At 33.2% G+C, this 21,320-nt stretch overlaps 1 protein-coding gene across 2 annotated transcripts; it reads right to left on the bottom strand.

Annotated features, from left to right (window-relative positions):
- Positions 1-15,564: 15,564 nt before the first annotated feature.
- LOC111898129 (WAT1-related protein At2g39510) lies at positions 15,565-20,872 on the bottom strand. 2 transcript variants are annotated; one of them, XM_023894053.3, is made up of 7 exons: positions 20,656-20,872; positions 20,501-20,563; positions 20,272-20,388; positions 17,495-17,738; positions 16,869-17,030; positions 15,974-16,125; positions 15,567-15,886 (listed from the first exon to the last, which is right to left on the bottom strand). In XM_023894053.3, the coding sequence occupies exons 1-7, from the start codon at positions 20,853-20,855 to the stop codon at positions 15,697-15,699; spliced, it is 1,128 nt and encodes a 375-aa protein (XP_023749821.1). In that variant the 5' UTR covers positions 20,856-20,872; the 3' UTR covers positions 15,567-15,696. The 2 variants fall into 2 exon arrangements, with proteins under 2 accessions (XP_042753240.1, XP_023749821.1); XM_042897306.2 differs by lacking the exon at positions 16,869-17,030 and having other exon boundaries at positions 15,565-15,886.
- Positions 20,873-21,320: the final 448 nt, after the last annotated feature.

The following is a 21,320-nucleotide window of genomic DNA, read 5'->3' as shown; positions in this document are numbered from 1 at the left end:
ATCCGTTGTCTGTGAGGAGATGGCTGTTGATTGGGTTCTTCGGTCACTTGCTAACTCATATAGTGAGTTCGTAAGAGAGTACTATATGATGAACTGCGACGTGACCCTTATAGATATCACCTATATGCTTATTGTTGCTGAATCAGCAATGGTTTGGCGCAATAGAAAAGCAAAATTGATTGGTGAATCTGCCTTCAAGACCTCTATGGATATAGACAATGGCAACGAAAGACATGCTATGATCGAGGCAATGTCTGAAGTAGTTCCATGTCCTGTTCCAAAAGAGTCAATTTGCTTTTATTGCCAAGAGAAGGGGCATTGGAGACGAAGCTGCCCTATTTACCTAAGAGATCTAAGAGATGGGAGAGTCAAAACGTATGGCTCTGCTTTAGGTAAAATCCATTGACTAACTCTTTTAAGCTCCTATTCTAGATTCGCAATACATAATGTGATAAGATTACAATTGATGTTTTGTAGGATCGAAGAAAAGAGAGGAAGCTTAAGGGAAGAAGTGAGCAGAATCTAACCATGTAGAAATGGATTTCGATCGCATTACTTGAGGATTAGATTCTTGATCTACTACTTAGAGTTAGAATTACATTGCTAAGAAAGATGTATTAGCATAGTTTTTCAATGAATTGCATTGTAAGGACAAATTTTTCCGCAATAAAATAAATTTTGATTTTATATTATTTATTTATTTATCCTTGCAATGGCATGCATGAAAATTGATGTTTAAGGGTTTCTAATATTAGAAATAATGGATTTGATTCTTAATTATGTTGTTTATGGAAATATCGAGAATTTACCAAATAGGGAGAGTTTCTCATCGCCCAAGTTTCAATTGGACAGAAACTTGGAATCATGCAACTTGGTTGCACGATGAATGAGAAATTTCATATTTGGAAATTAGACTAATTCATTGACAAAGTGTCAAGTGAAGGACTAGGAGACCGAGTACACAAAGTTGCGTGTTGATCAAGTCTACCATAAGAGTAACAAATATATTCGTCATGATTTGCTAAAGGTTTAGTAAATATGATTATGCTTATAAGATTAAGTGTAATTCTGAATTGATTGAAAAAGTTTAAATCAATAGCAGAACGAATAAGAAGAATCAAGTAGGCAGAAAGATAAAAGTTTCTCCATTCTAAGAAGAAGGGAGAGTACCTTTTATGCTTTATGATAGGTCTTAATGATTAAGAACCATATCTCAATTGATCCCCAAGTAAGTCTTAGTACAATTGTATGTCTAAGAAGAGGAATCAAGAATTGAAGAAATGGTTAAATCAAGAAGTCAATCATACTTCGTTCCAAAACAAGTCTTAGAGTTAAGATTGTGAAATTGAGTGATAAGTGTTAAGAAGGTTTATAACATTCATCAAATGGTGAAAGTTGTGATGTCTTGGATAAGACAAAGACCAACTAGGACCAATTTATGAAATGTTTTGATAAAAACTACACTAACTCTTGAATATTTGTTTGTCAAGAAATGGTTATTGATAAGAGAATCTTATATGTCAAGGAGTCAGTGGGAGTCTTAATGGTTTTGAAAGGTTTCAACAACAAATCAAAATAAACCTTATCGATCATCACTAGCACACGAGTTGAGGTTTACAACCTATCATGTTGACACTATTTTGTTTCTGTGTCATTCCAATTGAGTTAATTATGAATGCGAGTTCTATGAGTTCTCATTTGAACGCATAAAAGGCAGGCACCTTGATCAATGGAAAGTACATTGATAGGAATGGGTGAGCTGCTTAACTACTTGGAAGACATGGTGGACAACTGTGTTACCATAAGGCAAGAAGTCAAGATTAAGAAAGTTCGGTCCATATGAGTTTGAATTTTTCGTGAACTTTGGTTTTGACAAATTGACATGGATAGGAACACATACACCTTTAAAATCTAAGTGTCATAATATTCCCTCCTTCATGAAAATGACTGTAAGGAAATGCTTTCACTAAGAGAGATTTTAAAAAAGATAGTGATTGTGAAATTGAATTCTTGAATTCGATTATGGTTACGGTATCCCTTTCCATAATTCGAATTGTGAGATTTGGCAATTAGTCTGAATTGATTACACACACATATGAGCTATCTAAGGGAATGGTGTATAAGCTCAGATAAAGGATTATCAAAGCATTAGGTATTAGAAACATGAACTTAAGAAATTCAACAAGTATTGTTTTCTGAAAGTTAAGCTATTTCTGAATACATGTCAAAGATAGTGGGAGCATAAGTGTTATGTTTATAATAATCATCATGATAGTGGGAGTATAAACGTTATGATTATATGATTATTATGGAAAGTATTGCAAGTTAGTAATATTAATTATAGAAAACAAGAGTTATACTTTGCAAAGTTGTAAGGGTTAAAAAGTTTTTTTGCTATAATTAAGGGAGATAATATTATTCTTCATTTCAAATCTAAAGGCTTAGGTTGTGGAATGTTAATAATTTAGTCAAGGAAACATAGTGTGTTCTCAAATTTCGATTATGATTACGACATTCCTCTTCATAGTTCAAATTTTGAGAACGTAGCACATAAATTATTATGGCAGAAGATTGATAAAGTATCGAATCTTCATGTAAGACATTATGCATCGTGTCCCATACGCTTCGGGTATAGGATCAATTGCAAATGCTATAATATTTGACCATTCTAAAATTTTCCAAATGTCTAGCGCATTTAGAGGGAAAAAGGACAAGAATTGGTTTTGACTAAGATAATTAAACAACTATCAAAGGACAATCCAAAGTTCGTCTAGGATTGGTCGCTTGTGAGTAGTTGGAAGTATAGTATTGGATGGACCATATCGACATTATTATGAATAGATAAGATTCTATTAAGAATGAATTGTCATATGGAAAATATGGAAACGTGTCCATATTGGGAATTGAATATTGAAAATCTATGTCTAGATTAGAATTTTTATGCAAAAGGATGTTCAAAGGAATGTACTTTGAGTGAGAGACATCATATCTAAGGAATTGTATTGTAACAATCTCCGATAGAGAACTTTGTAATATCATTGGCAATAGTCATTGTGACTTTTATGCTATGACATTACGAAAGGATCATTGCATAAAATGTTAGAATCTAGCATATTCTATAAGTGGCAAGAATTTGATATTCTTTCACTTATGAAAAAGGATTTGGGGTTGTGAAATGAGTATGATTGGAAATGTGTTCATTTGATCTATTTCACAAAGTAAGAACCATAGGTAAACATTGTGTGCATAATAAGAGCATGGGACGAGTGTAATGATTCAAGTAAGAAGTTGACTAGTCGAAACAACAAATAATGAGTAATCGATATGGTGATAAATAAAAGGTGTTTTATTTATGCTCAAAGGTTTGAGGCCATATGGGATTAGTATTATGCTTGTGTTTCACTTTGCATGTTTTGACTTCCTGAATAATTTAATTGGTTTAGAACAGTCAGATTATTCGAACGGGCCACAGTCGTTCATATGTTGGAAGTAGGTATGAATGAAGACTGTTGTGAATTGGTGTGTGGATTGTCTAAAGAGTATAAGACATAAGCAAATGTTTGTTGCAACGTTCATGAGTGCTTATGAATATGATTTGAGCATTAGATTAAACCCACGCTCACTTGGATCACTCCATGAATTGTATCATGAGTGATTGGTGAGGCGATAACATCTTATATTCTTGTAATCGAGATGTGTGAGTTGTATCTTGCAAATCGGTTGCACATTGATAATATGTAAACGCACTAGTAACTTGATGTCATAAAACATATTGTTGTGTGTGATTCGGTGAGTGAGTGCAAGCGAGCATTGAATCAAAGTTTATCCGTTCCTTGTATCCAAAGTAGGATAAAAGCGATATCTTTGGGCCCCTCGATGATTTAGTGACGACAAACGTAAATGCTCGGCCAGGATAGGGCTAATTTGATTAGTCAGTCGTCATAAATCGAAAGTCGATAAATAGTATAGAGAGAATGATTAGAAATCATGTCTTACGATATCTAGAATGGAGGAATATATGATCCCTTATCTAAAGGACACGCTTATCTGATATGATCAGAGTTGATAGCGGCTTTGGAAAGCTACGATTGCAGATCAGGATCTGAAGTCATACACAGAATAGTTGTTAGACTTATCCAAGTGGGAGACTGTTGGATTAGTGTCTAAGGGGGTGTTTGGCTTAACTTTTATGGGGAAAAAGTCCTTTTTGTAAAAGGACTTTTTGCAAAAGAACTTTTTACAAAAGTTGTTTTTTAAAAAGTGTTTGGATTAACTTTTGAAGGTAAAAAGTAAAAACTTAAAGTGTTTGGTTTAACTTTTACATGTAAAATGACTAAAAAGGACATGTTTACATATTTACATTGATTTACTACTTTAGGTATATTATTTTATACTTAATATTTTTTTTAAACACATATTATAATTTTGTAAACATTTTATTAGAAAATATAAAATATAAAATTTTTTTTAAAAATATTTGTAATTTTTTGGGTTAAAGAATGACAATATAAAATTACTAAGTTCATACAAATTGTAAATAATTCATAAGAGTACCTTTTGTATTAGACCATGACAATATTAAAATTACGTTCATACAAATATAAAATATAAATTATGTTCATACAAATTAAAATATTTCTAATTTTTTTGGATTAGACCATGACAATATTAAAATTACGTTCATACAAATTGTAAATAATTCATAAAAAAATCATAGATAACATTACATTCATCTTCGCAATGTGATTATATCTTGTGCAATAATATCCCGTATCGCTGCCATATATAAATCATCATCGCTCGTGCGACATGTACTTGGACCTTCTTTGTAAACATCACTACCAGTATCACCTCGTACGGGATTGTAGGATTCTTGTTGTGCCCTATTAAACGCTTCATCAGACCTACCAACCTTTCTAATGTAGTTATGGATCGCCATCGATGCTATCACAATTTTCACTTGGTTCTTGTACTTGTAATTAACATGCATGTCTCTTAATAACGCCCACCTAGCTTTCCACACTCCAAAAGTTTGTTCAATGATATTTCGCAATGATGAGTGGAGATAGTTAAATTTCTCTTTCGGTCCACGAGGTTCACGAATAGCAGCCGTGTGTCCACGTCGAAAATCTGGTAAATGATAACGAATATTTGTGCCTTTGTATGGAGCAAGATACCCTCTCGTATTTGGATATCCGACATCAACAACGTAATATTTATCTGTAAATAAAACAAACATTTATTATTCTTTTCAAACAACTAGTAAAAACATAAAACTTGTGTTTCAAAAAAAATACTAACCACCCGTTGGATAGGGAAAATTAAGATCTGGTCTCTGTAAGGCTTCATTGAAAATTCTTGTATCATGTGCAGTCCCCTCCCAACCGTCCCAAACAAATGTATAGCACATGTTAAAATCACAAACATCCATTATATTTTGTGTTGCATATCCCTTTTGACCAATGTACTTCACTTCATCTTTTTGTGGAACCAATGCCCTGACGTGTGTCCCATCTATAGCACCAATGCAATCCTTCAAATTCAAAAATATATCATAAATAAATTATTTGTTAAAGTTTGACTACCAAGATAATAAACACTGGATAATACCTTGAACATTGGATAATACCGAGGCTTATTTAATATATATTCGGGAACATCATCATTATAGTTTGTGTCTGGCTTGATGATGTTGGCACTCAGTTTTAGCACGGCTTCCAAAATTGTATGGAAATGCCTGTGAATCGTTTCCCCCGAATGATTAAAACATTCTTGCACAAATCTATTGCTACACCCATGAGACAAAGTCATCAAGAATATTCCTACAGACTCCTCAATAGATACATTTCGTGTTTGTTGTAGCCTGTAATTTGTAGTAAGATCTATGCATAACTGTCTAAAAACTGGTACGTTGAGTCTAAACATCTCATAACAACGTCTAGGATGTCCATTTAGTACTTCAGTAATAAACATGTGCCCTTTGCGATCTGAAGTGTGACATGGCATACGTAAGTTACGAGCGATCATTATCCCTTTCAAAGCTAATCCACATAACATTTCAAATTCTCTATCCTCTTCCACCCAACATTGTTCATTATCATCGGATGAATTAGAATCATCACTATCCATCCTACATAATACAAATAAAAAGATGTCAACCATTAACACATAATATAAAATGTCAAATACATAAAGACAAACAATACCACATAATATAAAATGTCAAATACATAATGTCAAAGGACAACACATAATGTCAAAACATAAAACGTAAATGTCAAAGCATAACACATATTGCTAAATCATTATTTCATAAGTAACTTAAGAAACTCCATCTTGGCTTCGTCGGTCGTTGGAAACATAAAAGCTTCACGATTTTGTTTTTTGGTGAAGACAAACAATGCTTGTGAAAATTCGTTGGACCCTTCACGAAACTCGGGAAACTTGATGACAATGGCCATGCAATCTGCTATTGTTGGGGAAGGATTATTTTGTGGATAAGTTTGTGTGCTTTTTGATGATATGACATCCAATAAAGCATCAAATTTTTCTTCATAAATTGAATTTTTACTCTTGGTTGGACGGTTGTTGGAAACAGACTTAGACCTCTTCCTTTTACTTGAACTACTTTCATGGAGACTAGGAAAAAGTGGCTCATCATAATCTAAATTGATTTCATCACTATCTCCTTAGCCCTCCATATTTTCTTCGTTTGGATTGCTATTGTTTTGAAATTGTAACAGAGTCATAGTCTGATCTCCAACGACAACAGAATCCCGAAACAAAGTAGCATATTTCTCATCAAATATGCTCAAATCTGTGTTCCTAAATTTGGCATAATCATTATTCTCCTGCAAGACAAAAAGATATTATAAATCAAATATGTTCAATCTATATGCAATCATAACTTAAAATAATTAAAAAGAATAGTAATCATACCTTTATTTTCTCCTCCCACCACTCAGGCGACGCATCTACTAGGCTTCTCATCCCACCGAGTCCGGTTTCAAGCCTCAATAAGCGGTCATAAAGCTTCCACTCTTTTTTCATGTTCTCCCATGTGTTTGTTAGTTGTTTTTTTCAAGGATGTAACCTGTTTTCTCCTTAATGCGTTTTTGTATATTTTCCCACCCAACTTTATCAAAGGAGCCGGTGGCTTTACGCCCCCTTTTTTTTCAATCAAGCATGAATCAACAAACACCATGAAGGTACGATTATCCCACCCAAATTTTGGTTTTTTTCATTTTCAAAGATGTTTCACAATCAACAATTGTAGTGTTGTTTTCATCCATTATCTGTGAATTACATATAGGATCAACATTTAAACAACAAACCAATTTCATTAACCTTACTAAATGATTTCATTCATTTATCAAAATTCTAATCAAAACAGAAAAACATAATATCATAGAAATTGGTTACCTGTTAACACAATCCCAAAACAAAAATTTCTATCAGCTTCATATTTCATCAATTTCACTAATTATTAATCCATATTTCATCAAGTTCACTAATTATTAATCAATATTTCATCCATATTTCATCAATTTCACAAAGGTATGTTAATCACAGGATATCACAGAATATCAATTTTAGAAATAGGAGGAACAAATCACAGCAAATGCGAGAGAGAAGAGCAGTTCAAGGAAAATCGAAAAACTACATGTCTTTGCTACTGAAAATTGGAAATCGACAGCAAGATATTGTAAAATCGATTGTAAAATCCATAGAAAGATGTTGTAACATCGGAAATTGACTGGAAAAGAAAAGAAAACTTACCTGATCGGAGATGGAGACAGAATACGCCGGTGTAGCAGGAAGATTGCCGACGTTGCAACAAGATCGCCGGTGTTGTAGGAACGATCGATCGAGTAAGATGCGAGAGAGAAGAAAGTGGGTGAGCGTAGAGAACGAGAGAGTGATGAGGGATACTGTGAATTGATTAGGGTAGGTGGGGTATAAAGGTAATTAATGGTTTTACCTGTTGAAAAGTTAGAAAAAGTCACGATTTTGTAACTTTTCAAAAAGACTCATTTTACTCTGTTGCAAAAGTTGATTATAAAAGTTATTTTCATTTTACCAAACATATTTTTGGACTTTTTCTAAAAGAAAAAGTCAAAAGTCATTTTAAAAGCCAGGCCAAACACCCTCTAAGTCCATAACTATTTTGGTATGTACTTGACCCGATGGTGCATTGTCCTTTTGGGTTGCCTTCACCAAAGCAACTTGATAGGATGAATTATGGAGAGAAAGGATTAAATATGATTTATTAATATATTATGAGAATAATATATTAAAGGAGAAATCATATTGTTTAATTAATATTAGTCAAGAATTAATAAGAATTAAGTTTGTGACTAAAAGAGATTAATTAAACTTAAGGGACTGGAATTGTAATTATAAGATAATTACAATTGGGCCATGGATTGCCTTATATTATAAGGTTTGATGAATTCTATGGGGAAACCCATTAGAAATCGTCCAAGGCCTTTAAGGAAAGGAGTCCATGGGTTTCTTAGGGCTTAAGCATCCAAATTAGGGTTTCCTTGTTAGATAACCTAATAGCCTCACTATATATAGAGCCCTTATGCCCCAAAACCGTGGACAAGCTTCTTTCTAGGGTTTCCACACGTTTTTGGCAGCCTCCTTCTCTCCTCCTCTTCATCCTCTTGCTCTTGGTGTTTGTGAACCATTAGAGGAGTGACATTTGTGACTCTAAGCTTTCTAAAGTCAATACAAGAAGGATTTGAGATTGTTATTGCTACATAACAATCAAGGTATGATCTAAACCCTTATTTATATGTTATATTGATTATCATATTCTAGATCTAGGGTTTATAGTCTTGGATAACTTGCATGTATAATAGAGAAACCTAGATCCAAGCATTAGGGTTTGTATGAGCACATATGATGTTCTTATAGCCAAAACCCATCATCTCTGCCCTGATGGCCGCAACCACCTCCTCCTGAATGATCCTACGGATCTTAGCCTCGCTCGTACTACTGCCCTCTGGTGTGTGGCGTGTCCCAACCATGGTCTCCCTCTGAAATACAACATAAGAATATTAGGGACCCCCTCGAGTATAATCACACTCGATAACTCCACCCTACTTGTTCCTTAGTGCCCTAAGGATTCTTACTTGGACTGCGCACCAACCCGGTATCTTCAGTAGTACGGTCCCAATACTACCGTTCATACCACATCAGCATTCATCCCAAGTCCTCCTCCTTGAGCCCCAAAGCCCAAGTACTCTACTCTCTCTATCATGTGTTACTCACTAGCAAATCTCTCATAAGCACCTCGCTGCTATCTAAACACTCTTAAGCATTTCTAGCAGCAAAACCCCTAGTCAAAGGCATCATATATATCAGGCCACTGTAGTCCTAATAAGAATACCTAGTCTACTCTAGCATGCATATCATAATTCATCATATAGCATAACATAGCATATCTGATAACACTTATTATGAGGGTATTTTGGGAAATCACCGTTCGGGCACTGGCTGATCGTACACACGGCTCTGCTCTGTTTTTCTCAAAACTCTTTTTACTCTTTTTCAAAAAATTTAATTTATTATTAAAATTTTCCTCAAATCCCCAGTTTGAGTTCAGATACGCCCGAAGATGCATCTAAATCCCTCAAACCAAGGCTCTGATACCAACTTGTAACACCGTAAAAATTTGAACAATTTTTCACTTTTAAAAACCATGAAATATCATTTGCATTCATAAATAAAAACATTGTATTAACATTGTATCAAAACATAACCCCAAGATCAAAATATATAGACTCCAATGCGCGTGTGTACGAATCATGTCGGCGCCTTCCCGCGATCATCACTGGTACCTGAAACACATAACACATAACACTGTAAGCATAAATGCTTAGTGAGTTCCCCAAAATATCACTTTAACACATAATAGCCACTCGAGGCTATAACTCTGTCGACCTTCTGGTCAATGTGTCTTAGTAGGGCCCTCCAGCCCCAATTCTCTGTGGGCCCTCTGGCCCTAACTCTATAGACCCAAAGGTCCTTACTCTGTAACTCTGAATCACGCATATCACATATCACAATAAATCACATCACATAAATAACATGCAAATACACTGGCATATAACTCTAAAATACTATGTCACATAACTCTGTTACCACACTAGGTAAAGTATAGTGAGAAGACTCACCTCAGACGTCTCGGTCAATCTCTGACTCGGTAGAAATATTGCCTAGCCTCCGCCTATTCACATAAAGTAAATACTCTCATAAATATAACTCTCGAGACTAGACTCAACCCTCTATTGGCACCCTCAGAAGGGTAAAAGACTATTTTACCCCTCTCCTGACTCAAACACCCCATTGTTGACCAAACCCTAAAAGTCAACAAAAGTCAACAGTCAAACTTTGACCCAACTTGTCGAGTGCACTCTGGCGACTCGGCGAGTACACACATGTCCACTAACTCTTTATCCCGCTTGGTACGTCGAGTCCCTCCCTATGCTCGACGAGTCACACCTGGCATGAATCGCGGGGCCACCCCGACTCAACTCGCCGATTCTCAAGAACAACTCGGCGAGTACCGCCTCGAACTCCAGTCCTCTAATCCCCTTCTGACTCACTGAGTTATCCCCCAACTCGGCAAGTCTACTCACTGATTGATTTTCGTGAAACCCTAACCCTACTTGGCGAGTTCATGCCATGCACAAACTCTATTGACCTCCTGAGGTCAGACTTGTGCCCCTAATCCATAGATCTGGCCTTCCCAAGCATGAAAGTCACGTAAAGTTCGAATCTTGATGCTTATATATCAACAAGATGGCATCAAATGGTGATTTAGCCCCAAAAATGGCAACCTATGTCCAATAACCCCAAAATGACTCATAAAGCTCCAAGGGTTAAGGTCTCTGGACCTCTTTGAGTCCAGATCCCAGGCACAAACTCGAGAAGGGACCAAATACTCTACATAATCATCTTCCAAAGGGTTTGAAAAACCCTAACTCTATGAATAAACACCCAAAACTGGAGAAAGTCCGAAGGAATACCTCAATATAAAGCCTTTGAACTCTGAAATCACTAGATTTGCACTTCCTTCAGCCTTCTCTTGCCTTGATCACCTTTTCCTTCAATTTACACCAACAAATGATCAACAATGGCCACTCTTTACCTTACAAACGATCTAGGTCTCTCTCTGGGGTGTGGTAGCCGCTAATGACGGCCATAAGGGCCTTTAAATAGGTACCAAACCCTGGAAATTAGGGCTTCATTAAACAACATGGACTCGCCGAGTCCAAACATGAACCCGGATGAACATCCGCGACCCTACTCGGCGAGTCTTGGCACCAACTCGCCGAGTTCCTCCACAAACTCCTAAAATAAATGAATAAAATAATATACCTGGGAATCCGGATGTTACAATATTACTGTCTTATTGTTTATAAACTTAACATATGTTCACAAAACTTTTATCACAGGTAGTAGGTACTCACTTTTACCTTATAATTATTACCATTACAAGATGTTTTCTCAAGGCTTACGTATGCTTATTGTTGGAAAAAATGGTGCTTAAAGGCAAAAAGTAACAAGATGCTTTCATTTATTATAACATCTTAGTTTTTTTTTTCTACTATAACTATATGCTTTTAATTTATGAAAAATCTGGATATATTTATGTTTTTCTTTTACATTTTCATTTGGTTTTTGTAGTGTTTCAGGTTATTATTTTGACAAATGGTGTCATTTTTGGTGTAACAAGTGCTGACTATGACTGGGATTCGTAATCTATCTTAATGTGTATGGATGTTTGATGTTCTTTTTTACAATACCACATTTATTTATTATTTTCCATGAATTTTATAAGTTTTCTTCAAGCTTTCAATTTGGGTAGTTCTTGATACAAGGTCAAAATGAAGCTAATAGTTTCAAACATTTGACTTTTTAGGATTGTTGGTAATTCAGAGTTGTTACCGTCAACCATGAGTTATTTTCAAAGGTGTTGTGCTTTGACTTATTCTAAGCTTTCCAATGATCCCTTATTTGAGCATTATACTTATCTTCTGAATACATGTGATTTTGTTCATCTGTTTAGCTTTAAGAACCTAACATATGTGTTTTAAAAAGCCAACAGATCTCAGTATAACCTGTTAATGATTACAACATCTACTTCTACTTTATTTCGTTTTTAAGCATCGTACTTTGAAATTCAACCAACTATATCCTGCTACTTTCGTGATCCACCCAACATCAAAAAAAAAAAACCTCGACCCATACAGTGCATGGGACACATAACTAGTTAACATAAATTTTTATAGTAGTTATTTACATGTCGTTTTCTTCTCAATTTAATTTATTTTGAATATATTTCAAAGTAATTAAATTACAGTTGAACAACAATATCTACAACAACCAAAGCAATAATATTTAATTTCCACGGAGTTATGTCGTAAGACGGAGACATGTTAGATAAAAGATAATACATAATTTGTTTTCATATATATTACAATTATTTTAGCATCATGGTTTTTCGGGTTTTGTGAGGTTTTGCGGTTTTTATTAGGTTGCTTTCGATATTTTAGTAGATATTAAACCTCACTCAAAAAAAATGTCCAAATAAGTCAAAATTGGAAAAATTCATTAAAAATTTGAACCAAATCACTCCAAAGAGACTCACTTGGCCTAAACAGACTAATGGTCTGACTCGGTTGAACAAGAAACGTGGTTCACTAGGACTAACTGCTTCAAAAGAACAAGTTGGTTCAATGTTAAACCAAGCTTCTTGCAAACAATTGTCAAGTGATGCACATATATATATATGCATGGCTCGCCTTATATATTAAAAATATAAGTTAGGGCTTAGGGCCCAATTTTTTAAAGGGTGTCACTTAACCCAAATCTGCTAATGTCGATTCCATATTTCTCTTCTCGCCTTCTGTATTCGTTGATTTGTATACGACACCTCAAGTCAAAAGTGACAATGATACTTCTTCTTTCCTTCTCCATTCTTGAAGACTCACACTGTGAATCATTGATTGACTAATTCTCCATTCTCGATTAAGTTAGTGTTTCCACTCATTTTTTGTGTTGGTGTTAAACTTAATTTGAATTTGTTTACTTCTTGTCAAGGTATTACAGGATTTATATGATTTGATAAACTAAACTAGTACACCTTAATTTGTTTACATCTTTTGACTTGTATTTTTGTGAATTTGTGTTTTACTGAATTTGTTAAGGTGTTCCATTTGATTCATGAATGGACTATAACTACTGTTTTATATAAAATGTTTCTTTTCGTGACATCTAAAATAGAAATACTTGAATATGCAAGTCAAATAGGGAAAATGTTTCTCGTTTTGTGAGCAATCTAAGGAATGTTTGTTATTGTTTATTGATCGATTTCTATGTATGTGACTACTGTCTTGTTCATTGATTTTTGTGTTGAGTTGTACATATTTGAGTTAAAATAATCCTACAAGTTTGAGTTTTCCTTTCAATTAAAACACTGCAAGTTTAATCAGAAATAGAAATAGGCAATTTTTACCTTTATATTTGTTTTTATTATAGAATGTAGAATCAGGGTTAGAACGAAAGGGACCCCAATTTTTTGGTTCGTTTAAAGCCCTCAATATATATATATATATATATATATATATATATATATATATATATATATATATATATATATATATATATATATATATATATATATATATATATATATATATATATATATATTAAATCATCCACCCTCCGTATTCTTCCCAATGGTGATGTAAGACAAGTTCTCAATGCTAGACATCATTTATCTTTTCATTCTTTTTTTCCTTATCGATATTAATTATGCTTTCTAACTAATTACACAAACATAATTACATCACATAATTAGCTAATTACACGAAACCATCACATCTCTTTTAATCGCAATTATACTTCAAGATAAAATATGTTATAGATTAACCCTCAAAAGAAGCTATACATTGATTAGCTTGAAATATTTATCACTCGGGATGTAAACGAACCGAACATTCAACGAACTGTTCGAGAATTGTTCGACGGAAAGTTAATTTATTTATGTTTATTTAATAAATGATCAAAAATGAACACAAGCTCTTGTTCGTTTATCTAAAGAACGGACATAAACATTGATATTTTTCGTTCAATTAAGTTCATTAACGTTCATTTATATCGACCGTTAACATTTTTTTTATGTTCGTTCATTTAACTTTTCATGGTCATATATGTTCAATTGTATTTGATTACATTAATATATTATATATTCAATTATGTTTATTTATCTCCATTCGCTTATGCTCGTTAAGCATGTTTACGAACATAAACGAACAAACATGAAAAATGAAATTTGTTCAATGAATGAACATTAACAAGAAAACTCATTTATTTATCCATTTTTGTTTATTTGTTTATTTGGCTAACTTAAATGCATGAACATGAATAACCATCATTTTGTAAAGTTCCATTTTCACAACAAAAAAATTTCATTTTTATTAAGGTAAAACTTCCCAATTATGAAATCATTTTTATGAAAAACCATTTATTCCAAATTACATTATCGAAAATTAGATTAATATAAACAACACATAATTCTCAATGTTGTTGATGCACGTGTACAGTCCTGCCTTCACATTACCATGATCACCGAACCTGAAACATAAAACAACTAGGTAAGCATAAATCTTAACGAGTTTTCCCCAAAATACCCCATACAAAAAAGATACTAGCATGCATAACGGGTCCACAATCATTAGATTCAATTTCCATGGGCCAATTAGTCATCGTATTGGAATGCTAACATGTAATGGGTCCAATCAGTCATCGGACTGGAATAACCTCGGTTTGTTAGCCTGCCGCCTAAGCCTAACCTCTCTTCCTGAGCCTCCGTGCCTATGACTTATAACCAGCCTACACATGGTATCTTGGAGTACAAGGCATAGCAGAACCGCCTCAACCTCATCCACTACCATATGTTGAAATATAAACAATCAAGGATCAAGTAGGCACATAATACAGACAATTATCAATCATACAACTCACTACCTCCTACTAGATCTCTCATAATACATTGCTTTTCTACAGCTAACCTCCATGGAATGCGCAACCATAAGTAACCAGATGTGAGATAGCCACCCGAACAGATGATCCTACTCTAGAGCCACAACCAAATAAGGAACAAACAAGAAATCCTAGACCAAGAGTTCTTAGGGTATCCTACATGCCTATGTACAGTCCCTAGTACACTCCACTAGACGATAATATGTCTACTAGTACTCTAACAAGTATACCTCTACTGTTGCATCCTATCACACCAGGATATATATATATATATATATATATATATATATATATATATATATATATATATATATTACTATAGCATAACAACATCCTATACATAAGGATACGTGATTGAATCTGCAAGGAATAAGTAACCATATGTAACTAGTGGTAAGATAGACACCCAGACAGATGATCATACTCTAGAGCTACAACCAAACAAGGAACATGCAAGAAAGCTTAGATTAAGAGTCATCGGTCCATCCTACGTGACTACATCACATATATTTTCAGGCTTATCTTTATCCTGTAAAGTAAATAATGTTTCTTTATTCAATTTGTGGGTTTCACCAAGCTTTTAATGATACTAATAATCATATGATAAAAACGATAATTTATGTATAAGCGAATTCCCTAAACTACTTCAACATCACTAGATGGCTTGCCATGAGAATTAACAACATCGACACTATGTTTAATTGGTCTCTTCATTCCATTCTCTTGTTGATTAAGTGACGACTCGTGACCTTGTTGTTTTTGATCCTTGCTCTTGCCCCATATCACCAAATATAGCCCAAGGACAATAACAATTGCTCCAACAATACTACAATATAAATTAAGAAATTAATCTCCATAAAATGATCGAGGGAAAACAAACGGTTATTAGTTATCTTGAGACTGAGAAACGTACTTTCCTAAGTTTAATTTCTCGGCTAAAAAAGAAGACTCCAAAATGGAAATTATAACCATGCTAAGTGGGTTGAAAGCTGTCACAAATACTGGTCCTCTATCCCGCATTACCACTCCCGAAATATAGTAGGCAAATCCAGAACACACTACTCCCTACATATCCACACAATTCAAGAAAACATTATGAAAGATAATCAAAAGCTAAGATAACAATATCATTCACGAAAAGTAATAAATCGTATACTGTGATTAATGACACGTGTAATCCACTAATTTTTTCTTAATCTCTCTCTTGACTTCGAAACTTGTCTTGATCTAACGAGTATGAACAAAAGGTCGAAGGATATTTTATTTCTCATTTAAACAATTTTTTTGTCGTGCCTCCATAAAAATATATAATAATCAAACTTTTAGTGAGTTTAAAAGTGGCACATGATTAAACACATTCTAACCAGGACGAGGAGTTTTTCACGGAGGAAATATCCCCTATCTTTTGTTTATGTTAGTCCAAAATTTTGGTTCATCCATGTTAGTTCAAAATTTTGGCTTAAGGATTTCAAAAATTCGTAATATTTCCTCCCTGAGAAATTAAATATCCTTTATATTTTGTTCCTAATCATCTTACTACTCATTAGATCAAAGAAAGAGTCACAATCAAGAAGGAAGATCAAGAGAAAGAATTAATGAATTCAACATATTATAATCTTATATGAGTAGGAAGATGGGAATGAAAAAAAATGTAGGAAGATTTCTCTTCCTCCTATCCTTTTAAACATGGCAACATTTAAAAAGTACCCATTTTCTTAGTTATTAAATTGATGACACTAACAAGAGATTATTTTAATCATGGTAACGTACTAACATGTTATGGATATAAATATTATTAATTTTCTTACATTATAAATCGCTGCAAATAATTTGATGTCCCAATTAATTGACCAGATTGAGGTATTGGCCTTCTCAACTACTAGGGTAAGTATGGACCCTTCTAATGTGCCCATCATACACACGAGCGCTGTGAGAGATAAATCGGCTGGGTACGACTTCAGTGTCACTGCCTTTTTTGAATACATCAAAGAAACTTAAATATTTGTATAGCTTCCTGCTAAAAAATAATACTAATTCGCTAAAATCATGTATACTTTTTCTTGGAGTTCTGTGCAAAATAATCAAATTTTGTGTAAAATGGCATTGCTGAATTGAGAACTTTTTTTTTTCAACTGGAATTGAGTGATGTCTTTTAGATTTGGAAGACGTATAGTGGAGAATTTTTTTTGTAGTGATGAATATGTAAAAGGTTTTCGGCGAGACCTTTTAGCTTTAGTGTAGACAATCATAAGCAATTATTGACGGAAATATTTTGTATGACTGGTTTTTCACCATATGAGCACCTTATCAATATATAATTTATCTGTTGTGTTTTTTTAAAATCCAAATCCATCAACATCAACAAATTTGTGATGTTATTTTTAGTTTTTTTTTTAATACGTAACAGAACCATAATTTTGAGCTGAAATCTTACTTGAAGGATGACGAAACTCGCCCAAGAAATGCAACCAACACTGATCATGAGGGACCCCTTGATCTGATCTTGTGTACTCATGGTGTTAACCGGAGATTGATGATGAAGAGTATGATTATTTGTCCATGGAAATTGAATTTCAGGGCCTCTTATTAGAGTCATTATCATGGCTCCACCGATCGTCACTAATGTCCCGATTATCTTCACCTGGCTATGTAAACTTTTCATCTTCACCTTCTCAAGTCTACGAAGATAAATAAAAAATTAAGTCTCATTTTTTTGGTGAATCAATGCTAATTTCCCATTTGTTGGACCCCAAAAGTAGTTAAATATATACATGATTTGACGGGTTTGTTTAATACTAAGATCTTTTAAGTCCGGAAGAATTTGTGCACCGTGTTCTATTATTCTATACAAGTAATTCGTACCGGTTCTAGGAACTTTAGTTGTGACGGAGAGCCATGTTTGGTTATAGCAATATTTTGGTCTTTAACATGTTACATTAACTAAGCTATTGTTACAAGATAGTCATTATGGAAAGGCAATGGAAAAACTTACATACGAAATAATGATAACATAGACCAATGAAGTGTGCACAAAATGTCAAGCATACTACTAATATTTAAATTATTAATTATTAAACATGAAAGAGACAACGAGACTTTTTAACTGGTGTTGTTTTAAAAGAAGATGATAAAAAAAATGTCAAAAAAAGATGATAAAAAAAATGTCAAAAAACTCCGAACTTGAAGTTGTCTTATGATCAAAAACTTTTGTTGGTCAACATTTGTAAAATCTCTGATAAAATCATAATATTTTGAATCGGTTAACAGTTTTAGTCCTCAATTAAATTTTGTTTACAAAAAGCATATTATAGCAAAAAAACTTCAGAATAACCCTTTTAAGCCGGTTTAATAGATTTTGCTGTATCCTATCTTTTATTTTTTCGGTTAATTCGGTCAAATTATTGAGATTTTTTCTAAGATTATGTTATTCTTAACCAAATCCAAATTATTGGGATTTGTTTTAAAGATTACCCTGAACTAATCTCTCTTTTGTATGATGATTCTTTTAGAAAAAATATAAAAAAACTTGAACTCCACATATATTTTACATGGTATTAGAGTCGGCATCCAACACCCTTTGACTTAAACTCTTTGTCTAATCGTCATCGAGCTTCCATAGGGGATGTTAGTGTATATCGCGTCGATACAACACAATCATATATATATATATATATATATATATATTTGAGTCTTTATCTTTCCTAAGGGTGTTCGTTTGGATGGATCGGGTCGATCCGATCCGATTAAGTAAATCCAAATTGATTTCGGTTTTCAAAATATGGATCCAAATAGTCCAAACTAAATTCAAATCCGATCCAATTACAATTCGGTTGGACCGATTTTTATAATTCGGTTTTCAAAAACGATAACATTTTAAAAGGACAAAGAAGTATAATATGATCTAATTTTACAGAAGAAGTAAAAACAAATTATTTACTTGTGATTTAAAAATTTTAAACAACCACTAAGAAGACATATTATAGTTTATTATTTAATAGATAAAAAACTTTTGAGAGAAAGTACATATTAATGTCTTTTATTAGGTAAAACTTTTTGAACTTATTTAAAAAAATTATAAAATTAATAAATAATGATAGATATATTGAAAATAAATACATAACAAATTGTTATTCTGTTTTTTTATGGACTATTCGGTTCTTATTTTATAAAGCACCCAATCCAAAATCCAAAATAATAATTTGGTTTTGTTGAAAACCAATCCAAAAATCGGAATATCCGAACCAAATAGTCCAATCCAAATTGTCTAATTAGGCAATTCGATTTTATCCAAATAATGAATAACCCTAATCTTTCCATAAGAATTTTAGAGAGACAACTATATATATTTCATATATAAATAAATAAAATATTATTGAAATTAAGAAAAAGTTCTATGTAAAACACCTGTAAAGTATAAGCAAACTAACAAGTAAAAAATTATTTATCTTGTTTCACTTTAACAAAGTTGTTTAATCGATTGGCTTGATAATTACCCATAAAAATGATGGGTCAATTATGGTGCGAGAAGAGTGAGCTTGAGTGGCAGAATACTACTCCCCTCTCCTCACAGGTTAAAAATGAGGGGGAAGAAAGGAAACAGAGGGGAATCATTTTCTTTCGTTCCCTTCCCAATCATCTAATATTTGAGAGGATAGATTCAAAGAAAAAAAACTTTATTTTCTTTCCATTTCCTTTCCTTCTCTTCTCTCCTTCTTATATAAAACTCGAGAACACAAACTCGTTGTATTTCATTTTCTTCTTCTCCTTCAAAAAAAACTCAAGAACATAACTTTCATCTATTTTCCTTCTTTTTCCCTACTTACAAAAACTCGAGAATAAGGTGTACAATATGTTAAGAGTATTATTTTTTATTAAATTTTATAAAAGTGAAAATTAAGCACAATGGGATAATGGTTATTTTATCCTGATGTACTTAATTAATATATTATACCAATCAAATTAACCCGAACCTAACAAGCATGTTCAATCCAACCGGACAATATTAAGTAGGAATAATGAATATTGGCTTTGATTTAATTAGTATGACTGACATTAAAGCATGGATCACATCCAAGCAAAAAAGTTGACTGACACCCAACAGCTTAATTAGGACCCGTAGATGACAATTCTTGTATTTGTGTTGTTTTTTACGTGTTTTGTACAAAGCCAATATTTTCATTTTTCAATTCGTTTAAAGAAAGGGAATAATACCTAAGCATCCAAGCCATGACAAAGGTAATGGCAGGAAGGATGTTGCACATAGCAGACGCGAAAGTTGCTGTTGTAGATTTCATTCCAGCATAGAACAAGTTCTGGTCTATCACTGGCCTGTGATTCAATATATAAACCATCGCTCAGATGATATATATAATGCATGCAATCGTCCAAAGATTAGGGTTTCTTTCTTACAGAAGAAAAACATAGAATATAGAATACATACTCTAGTAATCCCAGTAATATGATTTTCAGGAAGATGGAAACCGTCATTTTTGGCCTAGCTTTCCTGTTTCCACCAGCAAATGAATGATAACTATAAAGCAAAATGGTGGATTTATACAGTTCATGACATGTATATATATAGAAACATATATATACCTTTCGAAGAAGAAAGCCAAAGGACCGAAGAAGAGAGTTGCAATGGCGTTTCGGTAAACAGCAAAAGTGTAATGATTCAATCCCTTGTTCAGGGCAGACTTGATGACTAAGCTACCAACAGCATACGAGGTTTGCAAGAAGATAATGAACATAAAAGGCTTGGTACGATCATATAACCCCTTAAAGCTCTCTTTCGACATGATTGTTTTCAAGTTAGTATGTGTCTTTGCAATTTTAATATGGCTTCAGATGGTATATATGCACGAGGATATTAACTGTTCTAAAGTTAATAATAAAATATGCACAAGGTTTATTTATTTATCATTTATTTTTTCTAAATGTTAATTAAATTTTAACAGAATAATTTAAATGAAATATGTATTTCCAACATGTGGAATGAACATAATATTTGCAGAAAGGTTATTAATAATATAGTAAATATATTTCCTCCAAAACTTATCTTTTAAGAGCATTATGTGATGTATAAATAAGAGTTTAGCGTCTATAAGAAGTATCTATGTTAGAAGAAACTCGTACTTATATAGCTATAGCTGCAGTCGAAACTCAAATCCTTCACCATTGCGGCACAAGTGTGAAATTCATTTGGTTTTAGGAGGACATTTTTGTATTTTCTTTATATAAATTTTTATAAATTTGCCCCATTA

Source organism: Lactuca sativa, chromosome 8, assembly GCF_002870075.4.
Source record: "Lactuca sativa cultivar Salinas chromosome 8, Lsat_Salinas_v11, whole genome shotgun sequence".
NCBI lineage: Eukaryota > Viridiplantae > Streptophyta > Magnoliopsida > Asterales > Asteraceae > Lactuca > Lactuca sativa.
Note: the sequence above shows the minus strand (reverse complement) of the source record. Positions and strands in the feature narration are given on the sequence as shown.